This window comes from Natator depressus, chromosome 8 (genome assembly GCF_965152275.1).
Source record: "Natator depressus isolate rNatDep1 chromosome 8, rNatDep2.hap1, whole genome shotgun sequence".
In the NCBI taxonomy this organism is placed as follows: domain Eukaryota; kingdom Metazoa; phylum Chordata; order Testudines; family Cheloniidae; genus Natator; species Natator depressus.
The window spans coordinates 73819830-73839948 of NC_134241.1; the positions used below are offsets into that span (position 1 = coordinate 73819830).

A 20119-nucleotide genomic window follows, 5' to 3' on the forward strand; every position below is an offset into this window, starting at 1 on the left:
AACATTTAGGCACCCCTAAGATCCTCAAAACTCCAGTTGAGCTGCCACCCATACCTCTGCAGGTAAGCTCCCCAAGGTGCCTAAAAATCTGGCAGTGAGCATGCACACAGCCACTTACACTGAGGTGCCCCTCTTACACCTGAGGTGTCTCCCCTCCCCTGCCAGGGCTGAGCTGGTAGGCATTTTCAGTCTGCCTAAACCTGCATGAAACAGCCGGAGGAAGAGGTGGTGTCTCCTCTTATAACTTTTAGCCAACTGGTTAGAGCACTCCCCCAAGATCTGGGAGACCAGGGTTTAATTCCTCTCTCCGCTTGATGTAGCCAAGGAACTTGAACTTGGGTTCCCCTTCCCCCCAGGTGTGTTCTTCAGCCACTGGGCTATGTGGTGTTGTGGGATGGGCCTTATTCAATCTGTCATGTTGAAGCTGTTCCACTCTGTGTAACTACATAAATAGCGCAGTGGTTAGGGCAGGGATTCTCAGGAAAAAAATTTGGTGACCTCAGTCTGCAGCCACCAACTCTGGCTGGTGGCTGCTCTCTCACTGTTTCCTAAAATACTTAATTAGCTTAAGGAAACCAAATAAATATGCACATAGACACGTCCAAATCATTTAAATTTTTTATTGCTCGCTAGTAAGTCTGTTCTGAAAAGTGATATTAACAAACATACAAGTATCACTCTTCACAGCAAACTTACTCTGGGCAAGCCTGGGGACAAATTAAGCCCTGGGCTAAGTTCCCTCTAAGCTGCACGGATGCGCAGCACGCTATCAAGGGCTGCACAAGTGCGCAGCCTCAGGGGCCTGGATTGGAGAGGAGAGAGGTAGGGGGCATTCAGGGCTGCGGCCGGGGAGAGGCGCCTCTCCCCCAGCCCCGGCTCCTGGGCAGCTGCGGTGAGAGAGGGCTGCGGGGAGTCCTCTCTCATCGCCACAGCCCCAAAGCAGCCTGAACCCCAAACCCCTTATTCCCAGCCCCACCCCAGAGCCCGCACCCCCACCCGGAGCCCTCACCCCGCCCTACCGCACCCCAACCCTCTGCTCCAGCCCTGAGCCCCCTCCTGTACCCCAAACCCCTCATCCCTGGCCTTACCCGAGCCCACGCCCCAACCCTCTGCCCCAGCCTTGAGCCCCCTCCCACACTCCGAACCCCTCAGCTGCACAACCCGCCACACATCACCTCCATATTGGTACACAGAACAAAATTCATTCTGCGCATGAATGTAAAAAAATTAGAGGGAGCATTGGCCCTGAGGGAGTGCCAGGGGAAATGTGGGAGGGGACCTGGGAGAGGCAGCGAGGGCTGAAGTCTGAAGCCCTGTGGCCAGAGCCTGCTGCCCTGCCACCCCATAGCTGAAGCCCAAAGCCTGAGCCCCACCGCCCCTGGGAAGGTAGGGAACTCACCAGCTGCCTGCTCCTACAGTATTGTGCCCCAGAGGACTCCAGAGGGAGGCAGGGCCCAACCCTTGATGGTGGCCCCAGCAACCAACACCAAGGCGGTGCATCCAGGAGCAACAGGGAGGGGGCCACTACTTTGCACTCCCCATCACAGCCCAGGAGGCTGTGGCCACAAGAGAAACCCTGGTGGCTGCATGAGGCCATGGTGACTGCATTTGAGAAACGCTGGGTTAGGGCATGGTCTTGGGAGACTCAAACTCAAGTCCCTTCTCCAACTCAGGCAGAGAGGGAATAGAACTTGGGTTTTCCACATCTTGGGTGAACACTCTCAGCACTGGGCCAGACTTATATGGGGACAAGAAAGGTAGCTCCTCCTTTGCTGTTCTTGAAAAAGTGCTTAGGTGCCTACCTCCAGAAGAGGGTTCACACTGTGAATCCCAAGTAGACACAGGTAAGTCCCTCCCTGCAGCCTGGACTTAGGCAACTAAGTACCCTTTGAGCAGCATTTCCTATTGGCTCGTTTAGGTGGCTCCCCACTTAGCATGTTTGCCCATTCTTAGGCATTTATCTCTTCCTATGTGTTGTATGAGGAACCAGGGCACCTGACTTGGGGTGGTGGATGCCATTGGGTGGCTAGGCACCTAAAAGCTAGGCACTGCAATGCCTGTCCCATTGTCGATCTAACCCTTTGCCAATATCTGTGTATGTAGATAAAGACACGTAACAAAATTGAGTTTAAGTGTGACTTAAGGGATGCATATGCCTTGTGCTGGGTGAATTTAACTCAGAGCTCAGTATCAAACATAAGATCCAGCCCTTGTTGTCTCCTCAGGTTTGGCTGCTCGGAGGACTAATCAGCCCAAACCCTAAGACCCTTCTCTCTAAAGGGTCACTCTTTCCTTTCTTATCTCCAGGTTTGGTAACATGCCACCTGCATCAATGAGAGAGAAAAAAACACAACATTGTTTTTCAGTAGGCCCATCACCTGCAAATAGGGCGGGGATTGCAGGTAAACACTGTCAGCCTGTTACACCGTGTTGCTCTCTAGAATATATTTTACTATTAGCTAACTGTAGTGATACGTGAGAGCCTTCATCTAATACCTTTCCAAATGCTTTAAATTAATCTATCTTGAGTATCAATTCCTAGGTTCACCCTCCCTTTCTGGTCACACATGGAAAGCATGTTCTACGCATATAATTGTGTTCACATCACTTTTCAATGGTCCCAATGCGGCACTCCTAATACCTCTCACACCAATCTTCTACTTCCAAAGTGTGTCACCGATGTGAAGTTTCCAGCCTCCATTAGCCATGAGAGCAGGAATCCTGAGGCTACTTTCAAAGTTGGGTCTTCCAGGTCATAACACAATTGTCTTTTATGCACATTCATATGAACAAAGTAATACACTTACATCTTGGCATATTGACTCTGCTGGTATCAGTAGGTATTAGGATTGGTATTGAACTATAGCTATTTGTTCTGTGCTTTAATGCTAAATCACAAATGTCTGAAATGCTTTCCGTCTGACTGTACGGTTGGGTTTGCTCTTCTGAAATGTTTATGGAAAATCCTGGTCAGTCTCAGATCCTGATTAGGAAATGTTATCATATTTGCATGAAAGGTGAGATACACACATGCCCAGCATATGGCTGCCATAAAATACCTTGGATGAGTCAGAGCTTAGCTGCCACCTGTAAGCATGGTGGTTCTGGCTTCTTAGATAATTTTACTAATCTTTTTTCTTAACCATTATATTGTTTTATTATATCAACCTGATTTGAAAACGCTCCCACAAACAGAGCAGAACAAAAAGGCATGATTTATGAAGGGAAAGGTAATCACGATTCAAGCAGTTAAAACCAAGCCATAGGATATTATCTAAATTCTCTAATTTGTGGCTACACGTTCATCCTAACTGATTTGTAGGAGCTGCAGTACAGCTGCTGCTGCAGCACTCGGTTTACAGTGTATTTCGTGCAACTTAATATCCTTTAATTTTGAAACACGTGTCACAGCTGGCACTGACTCACTGTGGGTTGTAATGGTATCAGTCAATCTCTCTCTCCTCCCCCCCCCATCCCCTGAATGGAGGGAGCAGCTCCTGGAGATCAGTCAAAACTTAAAAACGTACTGTACTCAACGCTTCTGCTTTAAAACTCAAGGCAGGTTCCTCAAGCGGTTGGCGTAATGACATCTAAGGCACAAGTTTTCACTTCCGTGTGAAGTGAACCACGTTACAATGAGACTTTGTTACTGGAAAAGAGCAAGCCCACAAAGGAAACGCCTAAGGTGCATGTCGAGGGAGCTGTACCTGTAAACACACTGACTGGGAAAAATAAATTTATTGCACTAACCTAATCAACTTATTGCACTAACCTAATCAACAGGCCTTCTTAAGTCTGGACTCTTGCAAGTTCAACCCTGGCGGCAAGGTCAGTGGGAGGATGCACTTGGTTAATAGGTCTAGATAACACTGTGGTTAAAATGCTGGTGGCCAGTCTCCACTAGGGCTCCCAACCATCGCTAGCATTGGTGAGGCTGCATGAGAGCTAAAGCAAAGATGGGAGAATTTCGTAAATTTTTCAATGCAGGTGAGCCCAAAGGGCATAGGGTAATATTGGCCAGTCTCTTGTTTTTAGCAGATGTGGAAAAATCAAGCAGGGGAATGTCAGTTTTCTTCAGGAGGCTCCTGTCACTTTCATACTTTTTGTATCTATTTTCTGTGACTCTAGAGTGCTACCCTGTTGCTGCTGTCTCCACCCCCAGTGCTTCAGCTACTGACGGTGACTGCTGCAAGTGGTTTCACTGCGCGCACATCCCTAGGGGCGCTGGGTGCTTTTTGTGTGTGTGTGACTAGAGTTCTTAAATCATAGCTTCTCTAAGAGATGTGGATGCAAATTTGGTTTACAAAGGTGGTAGTGTTGATGTAAAATACTTAGATTTCTGTAAGGTGCTTGATTTGGCAAAGCACAACATTTTGATTGAAATATTAGAATGATGTATAATTAACCTGGCACCCATTACGGGGATTAAAAACTGGTTAACCGTGAGGCCTCCCAAAATGTAATTGTAAACAGAGAATCATCGCCAAGTGGGTATGCTTCTACTTAGGTCCCACAGGGATCGGTTCTTGGCCCTGGGCTATTTAACATCTTTAACAATGACCTGGAAGAAAACAAATTCACTGATAAAGCATGCAGCTGATACAAAAATTTGGGGAGTGGTAAATAACCAACAAAAGTCACAATCTGGATCACTTGGTAATTTGGGTGTAAGCAAACAATGTGTTTAATATGGTTGAATGTAAACATACACATCTAGGAACAGAGCATGAGGGCCATACTGACAGGATGGGGGACTTTATTCTGGAAAGCAATGGCTCTGAAAAAGATTTGGGGGTTGCTGTGGATAATCAGATGAACATCATTATGCCACTTTGTGGATGTACAAATAGGGCAATCTCAAGTAGGAGCAGAGAGGTTATTTTACTTCTGTATGTGGAGTGACTGTTGCTGGAATAGTCTGTCCGGTTCTGCTGTCCACAGTTCAAGAGGGAGGTGGATAAACTGGAGAGGGTTCAGAGAAAAGCCTTAGCAATGATTAAAAGATTAGAAAACATGCCTCATAGTGATGGACTGAAGGAACTTAATCTATTTAGTTTAACAAAGAGAAAGGGAAGAGGTGACTTGATTACAATCTATAGGTACATCTACACTGCAAATAAAAAAAACCAACCAAAACACCCCAAGACAGAGACTTCGAGCCCAGGCTTATGCTGCGGAGCTAAAACTAGAAGTGTAGATGTACCATGGGCTGGAGCCCAAAGCTCCAATACCCTTCCCCATTCCGAGGTTTCAGCCTGAGCCCAAACGTTTACTCTGCTATTGTTAGCCCTGCAGCTTGAGCGCAAGTCAGTTCTAAGACTCGCTGCCATGGGCCTTTTTTTGAAGCATAAATGTACCCTAAAAGAACCTTCATGGGGAACAAATATTGAATTATGAGCTCTTCAATTTACCAGAGAAACATATAACACGATCTGGAAGTCAAACCTAGACAAATTCAGACTGGAAATAAGGTGTAAATTTTTAACAGTGAGCGTAATTAACCATTAGCACAACATACCAAGGGTTGTGGCGGATTCTCTGTCACTGGCAATTTTTAAATCAAGATTGGATGCTCTTCTAAGAGATCAGCTCTAGGAATTATTTGAGGGAAATTCTATGGTGTGTTATACATGAGGTCAGACTAGCTGATCGCAATGGTCCTTCTGGACTCTATGGAACTCTGCACTGTGATTGCTATCCTACTACACTGTGTCACTTAATGTGAAACAACCCTGGAGCTTCCAGAGCAAAGGACGGTAACTGCGAGGCACCATTAGAACTGTGTCCCTTGTCTTTCATCAGAACTGTGGTGTCACATGACAGGTGCTTTACAGAATCCTTTGTGCAGATCATCTATTGAAATGCTGTATAAAGTTTGGCGCTTGGTTGCATTTGCTGGACCTTTGTTGGGAATATTGAGTCCACTGCCAGAACTTTCCTTCATGGATTTAAGCCCCTTCAGTTAAAAAGGAAATGTCACAAAGAAAAAACTCTCTCTAGACAATTACTTTGTCTTTGCCAACAGAAGGCACACCCTACTTCCTCTGAATCTAATCAGTGAAGGCAGAGAAGGATTGGCTGTCAGATGGCAGAGACATGCCGACTGAGAAATATACAGGGTTTTATGATGTGCCTGGCCCTGCCTTATACTCCATCTGCCACTTATGGAAACTTAAGACTTGCCAAAGACAGGATGATTCTGTGTTTTCAATATTTAATGTCCCTTTGGAATGACATTTTAGAATTATGCACTAAGCCAATCAGATCAGCTAACCCCACCTACAGCTGTGGATGGAACCATACTCTCTTGAGCTCCTACATGATCCGATATTCCTAAAGAGTCACTGAAGTAAAGGTAGGGATGGCAAGCTCATGTACAATGCCAGCACTACAGCACAGTCACTTGGCAATATACCAGTCAGTACTGTAAACAGTCTTCTAGTTGTTTGCCACCTATTGTAATTCCCCTTGGCTACAAAGGCAGCTCTCAAAGGTGGTGGGTTGTTTTTTCAAACCCTCATGGGGTAGCCATGGAGCTAACAAGCAGTCATCGAGATAACTGAACCAGAGGATCAGAATATGCCTGAAGTTCCTACTGAGTAGGGGCAGCCACTAAAGAGCTGCTCTATTTGTGGTTCCATGTTACTTGGCAAAACTTGCATTCACAATGTTGGAGTAAACACTCTCACTGACTCGGGAGAATCAGCATACAGGGATGGCCTCCTCTCCTCACTCTGGTGTGGCCCAGGGTTCTCGCTCATGCTACGGAAGAGGAGAGGGACACTTGGAGGTTAAACAGCAAGTCGGAAAGAGCTGATGCTCTTCTCAAAACAATGTTTTTGCAGATCAAATGTTCTGTTTAGTGATGCTGTCCAGTGAGGCAAAAGAGCGGAAACACTGATGAGGCAAATGAGCCTGCATGTGAGACAGGCCCAGTGCTGGAGGTGTCTCTGAAACATACCTACAATGATATTTAAATCCCTTTTCCAGGCCTACCAGCACCTCTTCATCTGCATTCAGGAGTGGTCTCTATTAGTCTTTGGGTTGGTCTACATGGAGAAATTTACCAGCGTTACTACAGTAGTATAATGACACTGAAGTGGTTATCGCAGTATAACACCCTGTGTGGACACACTTAGTTGGAATAACAGTTGCCTTTTTTGTGGCTTAGCTTATGAAGTGAATGTTAGGGGAGTGTCATGGACAATAAGTGCTTTGTCAGTCATGTTAGCTTAATAAGATTGAAAAGCCCCATGAAGATGCAGGCTCACACATTTTGAAGGCATGACAATTTTGCTGTGTTGTAGCCTGAGCTAACATGACTGTAAAATGACGCTGTTTTCTCCTAGCAAGACTGAGGCATGGGTGCTTGGAGCAGGGTATCCTCACGGAAAGGCCCCCCCCCCAGCAAGGTGTCTGCTTCCAGGGGACACTCTGGAAAGGCTCAGGTAGTTATGCAGGACCACAGCAGCTGTATGTCAGTGTGAAAAGGGACAAGACTCTGCTTGTCCAGACAGAGGTGGGCAGAGACTATGTGATACCAGACTAAAGGGGCTGCTTTGAATGCCAACAAGAGTTTGGTTTCAGGGTGTGTGTATATATATATTTGGTGGTTGTCAAAGTTATTTCTGGTTTGTTGTTAAACCAGCTGCAAACGTGGTAAAGAGTCTTCAGCTGCATCGTACTTCACACAGCACATGCCTGCTTTGATGTTAAAAAGGTGCAGCAGTATGTGTAGAGTTTTTGTTTTATTTAAAAGCAATCCTTTCTATCATTTTCTGTATTTGATTAGGGACTTCTAAGAAGGGAATGGACAGAAGTGGTTGATTACAATTAAGGGTTCCAAAAAACAGAAATTTGTAAAGAGTTTAAAAGCAAAATAGATTTGCGGTCCACTGCGAAGGCATTTCATTCTTCACTAAATTAAAAAAAAAAAAGTGTGCTGAAATTTACATCTGTTTGAAGTAACTAACTTGCCTGTAATTCAGACTTTGGGACAGAGCTCCTCAATTTCTTGGCCCCAAAGACAGGATCGCATTCAAAAGGGGATAAATCTTGAAAGGGTTCCATTTGAATCTAAAATGTTGAACTTGTTAGTAGCACAGGAGACCATTACCTTAACCTACCCACTGCCCGATCCATTCTTTTATAGGCAGATTTCCTTCTGAATTGCGTGATTCTTTTTAACCGTTTCTCATGCTGTGCAGGAGAGAACTGAGAAGGTGGGAGAGAGCTGTGGTCTTGTTTGTTGCCACAGTATCTAAATTTTTAGTTTATTCTGACATCTCCATAAAACTAGTGTAAAATGCATTTGTTATCATTCATCCTATTAAGCAAGTATTGAAAGAAATAAACAATGCACACAGCACTAACGCCACCTGCAAATGTATTTGTGTGCTAATGATTGCTAAAACAGAGGTGTAAGCTCTGTAAAAGAGCAAATGGTGGTGACAGCCTATGGGGTAAGCATATTGTCATCGGCAAAGTCTGAGCTTAAAGATGCATCTCTCAGGCTGTAACTTCACTTAAGAGTTAATCTGGGCTCTTAGTGGGTTTCAACCTCCCTTACCATCCACACACACAGTCCTTAAACCTAGGCTTATATGTGCTTTGAACCTGGTCTTGCTCACCCTTCTGAGGGTGTGGACGACCGTTCGGGTTTTGCTTTAGAGCAGGTTTTAACCCTCCTCCTCTGCACGTGGACACAGCTGAAGCCCAAGTTGTGTTGCTCGGGTTCTGATAATCCTCAGATACCTTCTTCCTGCTCATTTCCCACTTGCCTCCTATGACCTGGAAGCCATGTACCAGTTTGTATGCAACTTGTCAGCATTTAACCCCCTGATTCCACACAGCCTGCGTCATAGGGAGGTGGTGGAATCTCCTTCCTTGAAGTTTTTAAGATCAGGCTTGACAAAGCCCTGGCTGGGATGATTTAGTTGGGGATTGGTCCTGCTTTGAGCAGGGGGTTGGACTAGATGACCTCCTGAGGTCCCTCCCAACCCTGATAATCTATGATTTTATGATTTTCTGCACAGCTCAGCTAAACCACACAAGAAGATGCCATTCCCCGAGAGCTGCAAGCTGGCCAGAAGATCACACCAGACTTCAGGTTTCCCTTTTCTTGGAGTATACCAAGAAACATCATTATGGCAGATGCATTTGTATAAGCATGTCTCAAAGAAGCTGGTGGAGAAGGGGTTCAAGTGCATGGCTAACCAGTGTTGGAAAAGAATTAAAAAGCCTTTAGGGTGCCTACTGCAAGGCAAAGGATGCTCATAGCAAGTGCATGAACTCTGCATGTATGTGCCCCTCCTGTGAGGACTTTCACTGGGGCTCCGTCCTCAGGACAGTATCAAGCACTATCTTTGTGCATGATACACTTGAGGTGGAAAGGTCAATTTTTTTCACCTGGTGATTGCAGTGGATGAGAACCGGACACAGAGGAAGCAGAAGAGCAGGAACTAGACCATTAAGCTGGAATGGACCCCATAGCTGGGTGAGCTGGCAGACATCTTGGTCTCGTATTCCAAGGATCTGTTCAGGGATTGGCTGGGGAGCAGATAGGAGATGAAGGGGCATCAGAGCTCAAGCTACATCTGGGTCAGAGGCTGCTGCCATGTTTTGTATTTTGCTTGTGGGGGGCAGGGGCAAAAATCACAGCAAAAATAGAAGGGGCTCCCAGGTTATGCTAATTAAATTATCGCCAATACTGCACGCTATGGGGCAGGCTCAGCTTCAACTGAACTATGCCACTTCCCTGCTCCTCCTCCACATACTTCCTCCACCATGTGTGATCCAAGATGGATTTCAAGAAGGAAAACTTCTTTTAAAAACATGCCACTAAGGATTTATTCTAGCAGTATTTGAACTGCTTACTCCTAAAAACAATTATTCAAAACTGGGATTACATGCTCTAGCACAGTGGTTCTCAACCAGGGGTACACGTACCCCTGGGGGAACGCAGATGTCTTCCAGGGGGTACATCAACTCATCTAGATATTTGCCCTGCTTTACAACAGGCTACATAAAAAGGAGCTAGTAAAGTCAGTGCAAACTAAAATGTAATTCAATGACTTGTTTGTACAGCTCCATATACTATACACTGAAATGTAAATACAATATTTATATTCCAATTGATTTATTTCATCATTATATGGTAAAAATGAGAACGTAAGCAATTTTTCAGTACTAGTGTGACACTTTTTTATTTTTATGTCTGAGTTTGTAAGCAAGTAGTTTTTGAATGAGGTGAAAGTTGGGATACACAAGACAAATCAGACTTCTGAAATGGGGACAGTAGTCTGGAAAGGTTGAGAACCATGGCTCTAGCAAGCATGAATGGCCTACTTTGTTCAGAAGTGTCCTAGAGTAAACCGTTACATTGGTACTAGAGTTATAGAAGTCCCAAACTGCCCGCATTAAAAGTCCCAGTGGCTTTAAAGTGAAAATCTCTTGGTGACTGCCTTGGTACTGGCTAGCACTGGTGAGTATACAGAGCCAAAGTGCTTCCATTCAATGTATTGGCAGGCTAAGGACACTTTTGCAGAGGAGCTCAGGAAGGACAGACAGATTTTCTCACAGTACCCTGTGAAACAGTTCCTTGAATGGCTCAACTTAATCAGGTGCTAAGAACCCTGAGCTATTGCCCCCAGAAATCCAAAGCATCTAACCCTGCTTATTGCAGTGCCAATGTGGACCTGACTACACAGGTATGAAACTGCAGAAAAACCTGAGAGTCTCTGGATTAAGTTTAGAAGTGTGAGCAACAAGGGTGATGTCGTGGTAGGAGTCTGCTATAGACCACCGGACCAGGGGGATGAGGTGGACGAGGCTTTCTTCCAGCAACTCTGGAAGTTACTAGATCGCAGGCCCTGGTTCTCATGGGAGACTTCAATCACCCTGATATCTGCTGGGAGAGCAATACAGCAGTGCACAGACAATCCAGGAAGTTTTTGGAAAATGTAGGGGACAATTTCCTGGTGCAAGAAGAATTAGTAGGGGAAGCAAAAGTGGATGGGAACCTGGGAGGCAGTGACCATGAGATGATCGAGTTCAGGATCCTGTCACAGGGAAGAAAGGAGAGCAGCAGAATATGGACCCTGGACTTCAGAAAAGCAAACTTTGACTCCCTCAGGGAACTGATGGGCAGGATCCCCTGAGAGAATAATATGAGGGGGAAAGGAGTCCAGGAGAGTTGGCTGTATTTTAAAGAATCCTTATTGAGGTTACAGGGACAAACCATCCCGATGTGTAGAAAGAATAGTAAATATGGCAGGCGACCAGCTTGGCTTAACAGTGAAATCCTTGCTGATCTTAAACACAAAAAAGAAACTGACAAGAAGTGGAAGATTGGACAAATGACCAGCGAAGAGTATGAAAATATTGCTAAGGCATGCAGGAGTGAAATCAGGAAGGCCAAATCCCACCTGGAGTTGCAGCTAGCAAGAGATGTTAAGAGTAACAAGAAGGGTTTCTTCAGGTATGTTAGGAACAAGAAGAAAGCCAAGGGAAGTGTGGGCCCCTTACTGAATGAGGGAGGCAACCTCGTGACAGAGGATGTGGAAAAAGCTAATGTACTCAATGCTTTTTTTGCCTCTGTCTTCACAAACAAGGTCAGCTCCCAGACTACTGTATGGGGCAGCACAGTATGGGGAGGAGGTGACCAGCCCTCTGTGGAGAAAGAAGTGGTTTGGGACTATTTAGAAAAGCTGGAAGAGCACAAGTCCATGGGGCTGGATGCGCTGCATCCGAGAGTGCTAAAGGAGTTGGCGGATGTGATTGCAGAACCGTTGGCCATTATCTTTGAAAACTCATGGCGATCGGGATAAGTCCTGGACGACTGGAAAAAGGCTAATGTACTGCCCATCTTTAAAAAAGGGAAGAAGGAGGATCCTGGGAACTACAGGCCAGTCAGCCTCACCTCAGTCCCTGGAAAAATCATGGAGCAGGTCCTCAAGAAATCAGTTCTGAAGCACTTAGAGGAGAGGAAAGTGATCAGGAACAGTCAGCATGGATTCACCAAGGGCAAGTCATGCCTGACTAATCTAATTGCCTTCTATGACGAGATAACTGGCTCTGTGGATGAGAGGAAAGCAGTGGACGTGTTGTTCCTTGACTTTAGCAAAGCTTTTGACACGGTCTCCCAAAGTATTCTTGCCAGCAAGTTAACTAAGTATGGGCTGGATGAATGGACTATAAGGTGGATAGAAAGTTGGCTAGATTGTCGGGATCAACGGGTAGTGATCAATGGCTCCGTGTCTAGTTGGCAGCCGGTACCAAGTGGAGTGCCCCAAGGGTCGGTCCTCGGGCCAGTTTTGTTCAATATCTTCATAAATGATCTGGAGGATGGTGTGGATTGCACCCTCAGCAAGTTTGCAGATGACACTAAACTGGGAGGAGAGGTAGATATGCTGGAGGGTAGGGACAGGATACAGAGGGACCTAGACAAATTAGGGGATTGGGCCAAAAGAATTCTGATGAGGTTCAACAAGGACAAGTGCAGAGTCCTGCACGTAGGACGGAAGAATCCCATGCACAGCTACAGACTAGGGACCGAATGGCTAGGCAGCAGTTCTGCAGAAAAGGACCTAGGGTTACAGTGAACGAGAAGCTGGATATGAGTCAACAGTGTGCCCTTGTTGCCAAGAAGGCCAATGGCATTTTGGGATGTATAAGTAGGGGCATTGCCAGCAGATCGAGGGTCGTGATTGTTCCCCTCTATTCAACATTGGTGAGGCCTCATCTGGAGTACTGTGTCCAGTTTTGGGCCCCACACTACAAGAAGGATGTGGAAAAATTGGAAAGAGTCCAGCGGAGGGCAACAAAAATGATTAGGGGACTGGAAAACATGACTTATGAGGAGAGGCTGAGGGAACTGGGATTGTTTAGTCTGCGGAAGAGAAGAATGAGGGGGGATTTGATAGCTGCTTTCAACTACCTGAAAGGGGGTTCCAAAGAGGATGGATCTAGACTGTTCTCAGTGGTAGCAGATGACAGAACAAGGAGTAATGGTCTCAAGTTGCAGCAGAGGAGGTTTAGGTTGGATATTAGGAAAAACTTTTTCACTAGGAGGGTGGTGAAGCACTGGAATGGGTTACCTAGGGAGGTGGTGGAATCTCCTTCCTTTGAGGTTTTTAAGGTCAGGCTTGACAAAGCCCTGGCTGGGATGATTTAGTTGGGGATTGGTCCTGCTTTGAGCAGGGGGTTGGACTAGATGACCTCCAGAGGACCCTTCCAACCCTGATATTCTATGATTCTATGAGACAAATGTGGCTCTGCTGTGTGGATGGGTAAACTCTGCAGAGACGATATACCCTCTGTTCTTGGCCACAGCCTTCCCAGCCAGCCCATCTGGACAAATGCATTATAGGAGTTCAGTTGCTGTAAAAACTGCTCACATGAAAACACAACAAATTCCATTTTTGCTAATGTTGCTAGATGTACTCAGTTTGCTTCTGCTTCAAGTTGCTTCAGATTAAGGCCAGTAGCAACCACAAAGTGAAGGAAAGTGTAAAAATAGGGCTTAGCAATAGCTTTATCTCTGAAGAGACACAGGCAGCCTTTCTGATGCTGCGGGGGGGGGAGGGGGGCAATGGGAAAATGTGGATCTTTCATCCCATTTAAGCTATACATGAATCACAAGGAGATGGAGTTTTGGTAATGGTGCCTGCTGCCTCAGTTCAGTGGTAGGAAAGCCTGGCTCTTATACTAGAACATCTGTAAAAAATTGAGCTGAAGTGATGCCAAAGCACAATACCCTCTAGCTCAGCCTGCACCCAGTGAGTATTGGAGCGTTCCCCACACAAAAGTAAAGCGCCCCAGCACAGAACAAACTACACGTGGTAGTGTGGGAACTGTGAGGTCTCCCCCAGAGGCACCAAAAGATGGAAGTTCTCTTTTTGCCCTTGAAGAAGGGGAACAAAGTTAGAGAGAGCAGACTTCATGCCCTCACAGTGCGGGGAAGAAGAGTTGATTCTATTTCCCAAGAGCCAGAAGGGAGAAGTAAAAAAACCATGGAGACTTATTTATTCAGAACCATCGTGGTTGGCACTAGTGGCAGCTATAGTGTACTCTGATAAACAGCCTTCTTGGAGCCCAAGAGCTATTTACACTTCATTAGAAGCTCAAATGTTTCCACTAAACAGCGCTGAAGAGTGTGCCTAAAAATAACCTCCCAAAACAAAACAAAAAAATCACACCACTAAGCTAACAGGAAATGTAAAAACATTTCAAAGTGAGAGCTACTGAAGCTGATAAAAAGTCATTCATAGTACTTTGCACGTTCATAGCACCTTCAATCTCACAGCACAGCTGTAGGGTGGGCAAACTGTGTACTATTTACAGAGGAGTAAACTGAGGCATGGGATGGGTAAGTGGCTTGCTTAAGCCATCCTCTGAAGTCATGGCAAGTGCAGAATAAATACTGTATTAAAGCACACAGTAATATCTCCAGGACAGGGACGGTTATCCTATATTTGTACGGTGCTTAGCTCCCAGAGGCTCTAGGTGTGCAACTGTAACACAAACAGTATTTAAATGCTGTCTTTCCCCTTATCTTCCAGACACGGAGAGGATGGGAGAGAGGATCATTGCTGGAGTCCTTATGCTCCAGTCCTTTGGTAGGTAAACATTAGAAGAGTCCAGCAGCTTCCTGGGGATTTGAGCTAGACTCCCGTGATAGTGAGATGTCAAAACATGGAAGCCTCCTGGAGATTCGTTACTAGCTTTTCCTATGAAGAAAAAGCACCTTCAGTAGGCCCTGCTGAGCCCTCACACAAGTTAAGTGTCACCATGACACACTGTTCTGTTCTCAGACACTAGAGTGTCATATGGTAACTGTGTACCTTCTAGGTGTGGTCACCGTAGCCCTTAAAAGTTACTTCTGCTTGTGATAAAGGAAAACTAGTTATAGTTTTTTGGCTGGGCCAACCTGAGTGGTGCTGCTACCCCATGTCCAAGACATAATGCCACTCACTCAGATTAGGAAGGGGAAGAGGAAGATTGTGGTGGTATTGTGCGCGTGTAAATCTATGCCCTTCACTTTAAATGAGGCTCCGCAGCCCCGGTTCATGCCAACTTTTACATATTACCCAATTAGAGGATTTTATGTTTATCTTTTCATAAGGTCTCATCGCTCATCAACATTCTTTGTAAAGTGTTGGTAGCTGATAAGAACTCCTTGCTACAAGCTGTTGCAACTTCTATCCAAATCAGAATTTGGCTTCAAACACTCTAGTCTTTAAAAGGTATTTTTCCATTGTGTACTTCAAACAGTTTATATTTTAGCCCAGCACATCGCTCTCTTCTCAACCTCAAAATCAACTATTTGGTAACTAAGCTGAATATGAGTTCCCATGTAGTGACAGAAGTATGTAGTAGACAGTTGAGTACTTAGGCACCAAGTAGCTTTCTAGGAAAAATGTTTCACAGGCTTATTGCTAAGGAAGACATATCCCTGCCTATCTCTTGAGTACCATGAAGGAACTACTGAGCAATAACTAATCAAATGTATGGTTCCCTTTAGGAGCCTAGTTACAGTCACAAAACAAAGGGATAAACTCTGCTTGCAAACTGAGTTACTGTACATCAATCCTAACAATGAATACTGCTTGTAGTGTTTTAACTAATTAACCTATTTAACATTTTTATACCAATCTTAACATTTTTATTACTGACCTTGCCACAAGAAGTGGGAGTGTACTAATACAATTTGCAGGTGACACAAAACTGGGAGGTAGTGTCAACAGGGAGGAGTGGAATATCATACAAGATGATCTGGATGACCTTGTAAACAGCAATAATAGAAATGGGATAAAATTTAATAGTGCAAAGTCATGCACTTAGGAACTAAACAACAAGAATTTTTGCTATAAACTGGGGACATATCAGTTGGATGTGACAGAGGAGGAGACAGACCTGGGTGTATTTGTTGATCACAGGATGCCTATGAGCCGCCAATATGAGGCGGCTGTGAAAAAGGCTAATGCAGTCCTGGGATGCATTCAGGTGAGTTATTTCCAGTAGAGACAGGGAAGTGTTAGTATCATTATACAAAGTACTGTTGAAACCTTACCTAGAATACTGTGTGCAATTCTGGGCTACCATGTTTAAGAAAGATGAATTCAAACTGGCACAGATGCTAAGACGGTCTACTCAGATGATCTGAGGAATGGAAAACCTACCTTATGAGAGGCGACTCAAGGAGCTTGGCTTGTTTAGCTTAACCAAAATAAGGCTGATACGATTGCTCTCTATAAATACATCAGAGGGATAAATAGCCCAGAGGGAAAGGAGTTACTTAGTGCTAATGTGGACACAAGAACAAATGGATACAACTGGCCATCCATAAGTTTAGACTTGACATTATAGGAAGGTTTTTAACCATTGGAGGCGTGAAGTTCTGGAACAGCCTTCCAAGGGGAGCAATGGGGGCAAAAAACGTAGCTGGCTTCAAGACTGAGCTTGATAAGGGGATGGTATGATGAAACTGCCTACAATGGCATGTAGCTGATCTGAGACTGCTAGCAGAAAATATCTCCAGTGGCTGATAATGGGTCACTAGATAGGGAGGGCTCTGAGTTACTACAGGGAATTCTTTCCTAGGTGGCTGACTGGTGGGTCTTGCCCACACGCTCAGGGTCTAACCGACTGCCATGTTTGGAGTTGAAAGGAATTTCCCCCCAGGTCAGATTGGCAGAGACCCTGGGTTTTTTTTGCCGCCTTCTGCAGCATGGGGCATGGGTCATGTGCAGGTTTAAACTAGTGTAAATGGTGGATTCTCTGTAACTTGGTCTTTAAATCATGATTTGAGGACTTCAGTAACTCAGCCAGAGGTTAGGGGTCTATTTCTGTGGCCTGCAACATGCAGGGGGTCAGACTAGATGATCATGATGGTGGTCCCTTCTAACCTTAAATTCTAGGAGTCTGAGTCTCATGATGACATTTTCAGTTTACTTCAAATGCCATTTAGTGAATTGCAATTTTTTGGATTTGTCAAAATACAATTAAGATTGTGAATTCAGCAATGGACTGTAAGTAAAGAATAGCACAATACACCATCTTATGACAACACTAAGAATTACAAGTAGTTTGGTTTCAAAGCATGTTTATTAATCGGCTTAACACTGTGAGCATGTCATGATGTTCTTCATCTAAAAAGCTAAATAGTGCAACAATCACCAAAATTTTTTTAATAACTATTGAAATAAAGCTCAAACGAAGTCTTTTTAATTATTCAAAAATAAACCAGGAATTATTTCTTGCAAGCCAAACTATGAGCAGTTTTAAATTCTCAAATGTTACAAAAATTCAAACTCAAACCCATCTTCATAAGTAGCAAAAATAGATACACAGGCCGCCCTGGGGGGGAGAGGGGGCCGGGCTGTGGACCAGAAATCTTTGCTGCTCTTCTCAGCATTCTCCTGGGGAATGCTGCTCAATGCAGGGAAACAGCAGAAAAGATGCCAGTAATGGTACCCTGCCTGCCATGAGACTGGTACATGCGCCGTCATCTTTCTTTCTTTCCCCTAATCTTGTGGGCACAGTTTGCCTTAAGATTTAGCAATGAAACAAAAAATGGTGATCCTTACTACTTTTTCTCAGGCAATTTTCAGAGTATACAAACTTATTTTAGCTTCATCCATACCTTAAGCAAATGCTGTGCTACTTAGCTTGTCCAAAAAGATTTCAGAACACTTTCATAAGAAACAGACGTGAAAGTACAGGATGCAAAGTAAAATGCTTATTCAACTCTCAAAAGAAAAAAAATATCGTTCACTATAGCAATACTTCAGGTGCAAAAAACGAGGTTTGAGATCCTCATCATTCTGTGGGTATCAAAGAAAAAATTGATCAGTAACTTTAAAAGTACAAGTGTATCAGCTAATAAGTGTGACCAATACTAGTTCTAAAAATCAAAAATTTACTCCTCCCCCCCACCATTCAGAAAGTAAAATTAACCTAATTAATAAGCAAAAATGGAGGTTTCTAACAAACATAAAATCTAAACTTTTGAAGAGTTAAATTTTAATATGGTAACTGGCTATAACCATCCAATTTGAATAAAAATCAAACCAAATAAGATTCAAATGCTATACCCATAAACCAGAGATTGTTTTATAATTGCTAACAATTTAAGTAAAACTGAAAATTACTATATATTGTGACAAGATTACAAAATTATTTTAGCATTTACTAAGTGACACTAATTTTCTGTACTGTACATATTCTTCCCTTTTGAAAACACCTTACCCATCTTCTGACTTTACTGATACTACCTATAGTCACAGTATTTGCTTTTAAGAAATTCATTTGGTTTGAAAAAATCTTATGCCAGGTACCATAGTTCTGAGATGACTGACCATTCAGGCATGCTGTCATGTCTAAATATTCTTGTTAAACTTTCAAGATCTTCTTTAGTGAAATGCAATTCTTCAAGTAACGTGGACAGGAACTGTGTATATACTGGACTCTGCTGAGAATTCGCGAAGACTGGAATAATCTGTGACAACCTGGAAGATGACATTGAATACAGAAGAGAGGACTTTAAATGTCTGAACAAGGCTGGTGTGCTTTATACAGAGCTATCAGCTATTAAACAATTGCCAGAGGAAAGATACTTCTAGGACATGCCCCATTTATAACATTACAAGTTATTGTTTTTAAGTTTACAATATAGCATATGAGTATTAAAATTGTGAAATTTTATTAGCTTTTACCAAATCTCTATCAGTTTTAAATTAAATGAAAACAAGCAAGAGATTAGTTTCATATGCATCTAATCAACTACTAGTTGTTACATAACAGGATACATCAAATTATGTGGTTTGAAGATTAAAGTTTTATGTAACTTTAAAAAAACCCAAGAATTTATAGTAAATTTTGTATTTTCACAAAAGTGATTGTTCATCTTGTACAAGTTATGCATTTCCTTGTACAAAAACAGTTGTAAAAACTGTAGGAAATACTATTTTAGAGTAGCTGAAGAAAGTATTTTCAACTACAAATTACTAGCAAACCTTCTTTTTCACAAGTTCTACCTAGTCACGAAGGAGACACAGGCAGAGTTTCATATTATTTTCCTAGAGAACCCGGGTGTGTTTACTAATGAAAAACCTCTGTCTGTTTATTTAAAAAGGACTCTCTACAAAACAACTGAAAAAGCTTTTAGGTAGTAAATGCTCTTTTTTTAAAACCAAGATTTCTCCAAATAGTTGAAAACTTCCCACAGTGGCCTTTCAGATTATTATTTAATTTAACTTCACCCACTGCCACTGGGCACATGAAATATGAATAAAATAACACTCAGAAGCTGCAGATCAATGCAGGTAGGTGAGTAATCAGAGCACTGCATTTTCTCAGTAGGACATCTGTTCCTATGAAGCAGTCTCTGATAACTTTCTTATACAGTGGGCTGTGTACATTTATTTTATTTTAAGAACCTCTGTGTTCTTGTTGGTCAGAAAAAGATTTTGACAGAGGACATAACTAGATTCTGAGAAGCTGTTAATCAGGGTTCTTCAATTTTACATACTATATTACATAATATGTAATAAGAAACACTCTACTTGCAGTCCTGCCTTCTTTCATAACAAAAAACAGTATGGATTTTAAGAAGTGAACACTGTAGCAAAATAAATTGGAACAGCTACAAAGGTTTAAAAAAAACAAAACCCATAAGGAGCACAATACTGTAATTGGATCAAATAATAAATCTGGCTTCAGTGATCCACACATTTCATCTTTAAAGCAAATTTAAAAAGATCAGTTGGCCTTTTTAAGTACCTAATCATTTGTATAAAAATGAACACTTTTCCTGTAGTGCTTTTTAAAATTCTGCTGTTTGCAAACAAAATTTTGCAGAGACTCTTCCATTAGACCCCGATTCTTCAAGCTGGTGAGCAAAGCAGAGCCCCCTCACTTCCTTGTTCTGAAAAATTTGTTTTCCCAAAGGACATTAAAAAAGAAAACATACAACCATTCCAGTTAATTTTCATAATACTGAATTTCTTTATATTTGTTCCCAGGCTGAAACATCAGTAGCACCAAAGCCAGACCTATTTTTCGTGAGATGAGGGCACTTCGCAACTAACAGGATCAAATGCTTAAATGAAGGCTAGAA

At 43.3% G+C, this 20119-nt stretch overlaps 1 protein-coding gene across 3 annotated transcripts in view; it reads right to left on the reverse strand.

The window, feature by feature from the left end:
- Window positions 1-17112: 17112 nt before the first annotated feature.
- Window positions 17113-20119, reverse strand: part of RPAP2 (RNA polymerase II associated protein 2) — a 67256-nt gene continuing 64249 nt past the window's right edge. Inside the window, exons 12-13 of one of the 3 annotated variants that reach the window (XM_074961334.1) lie at window positions 18339-18509; window positions 17113-17825 (exon numbers count right to left, since the gene is read on the reverse strand). In XM_074961334.1, coding sequence (XP_074817435.1) covers window position 17825; window positions 18339-18509 — 172 coding nt within the window. In that variant the 3' untranslated portion in view covers window positions 17113-17824. The other 2 variants (XM_074961335.1, XM_074961333.1) reach the window with 2 other exon arrangements.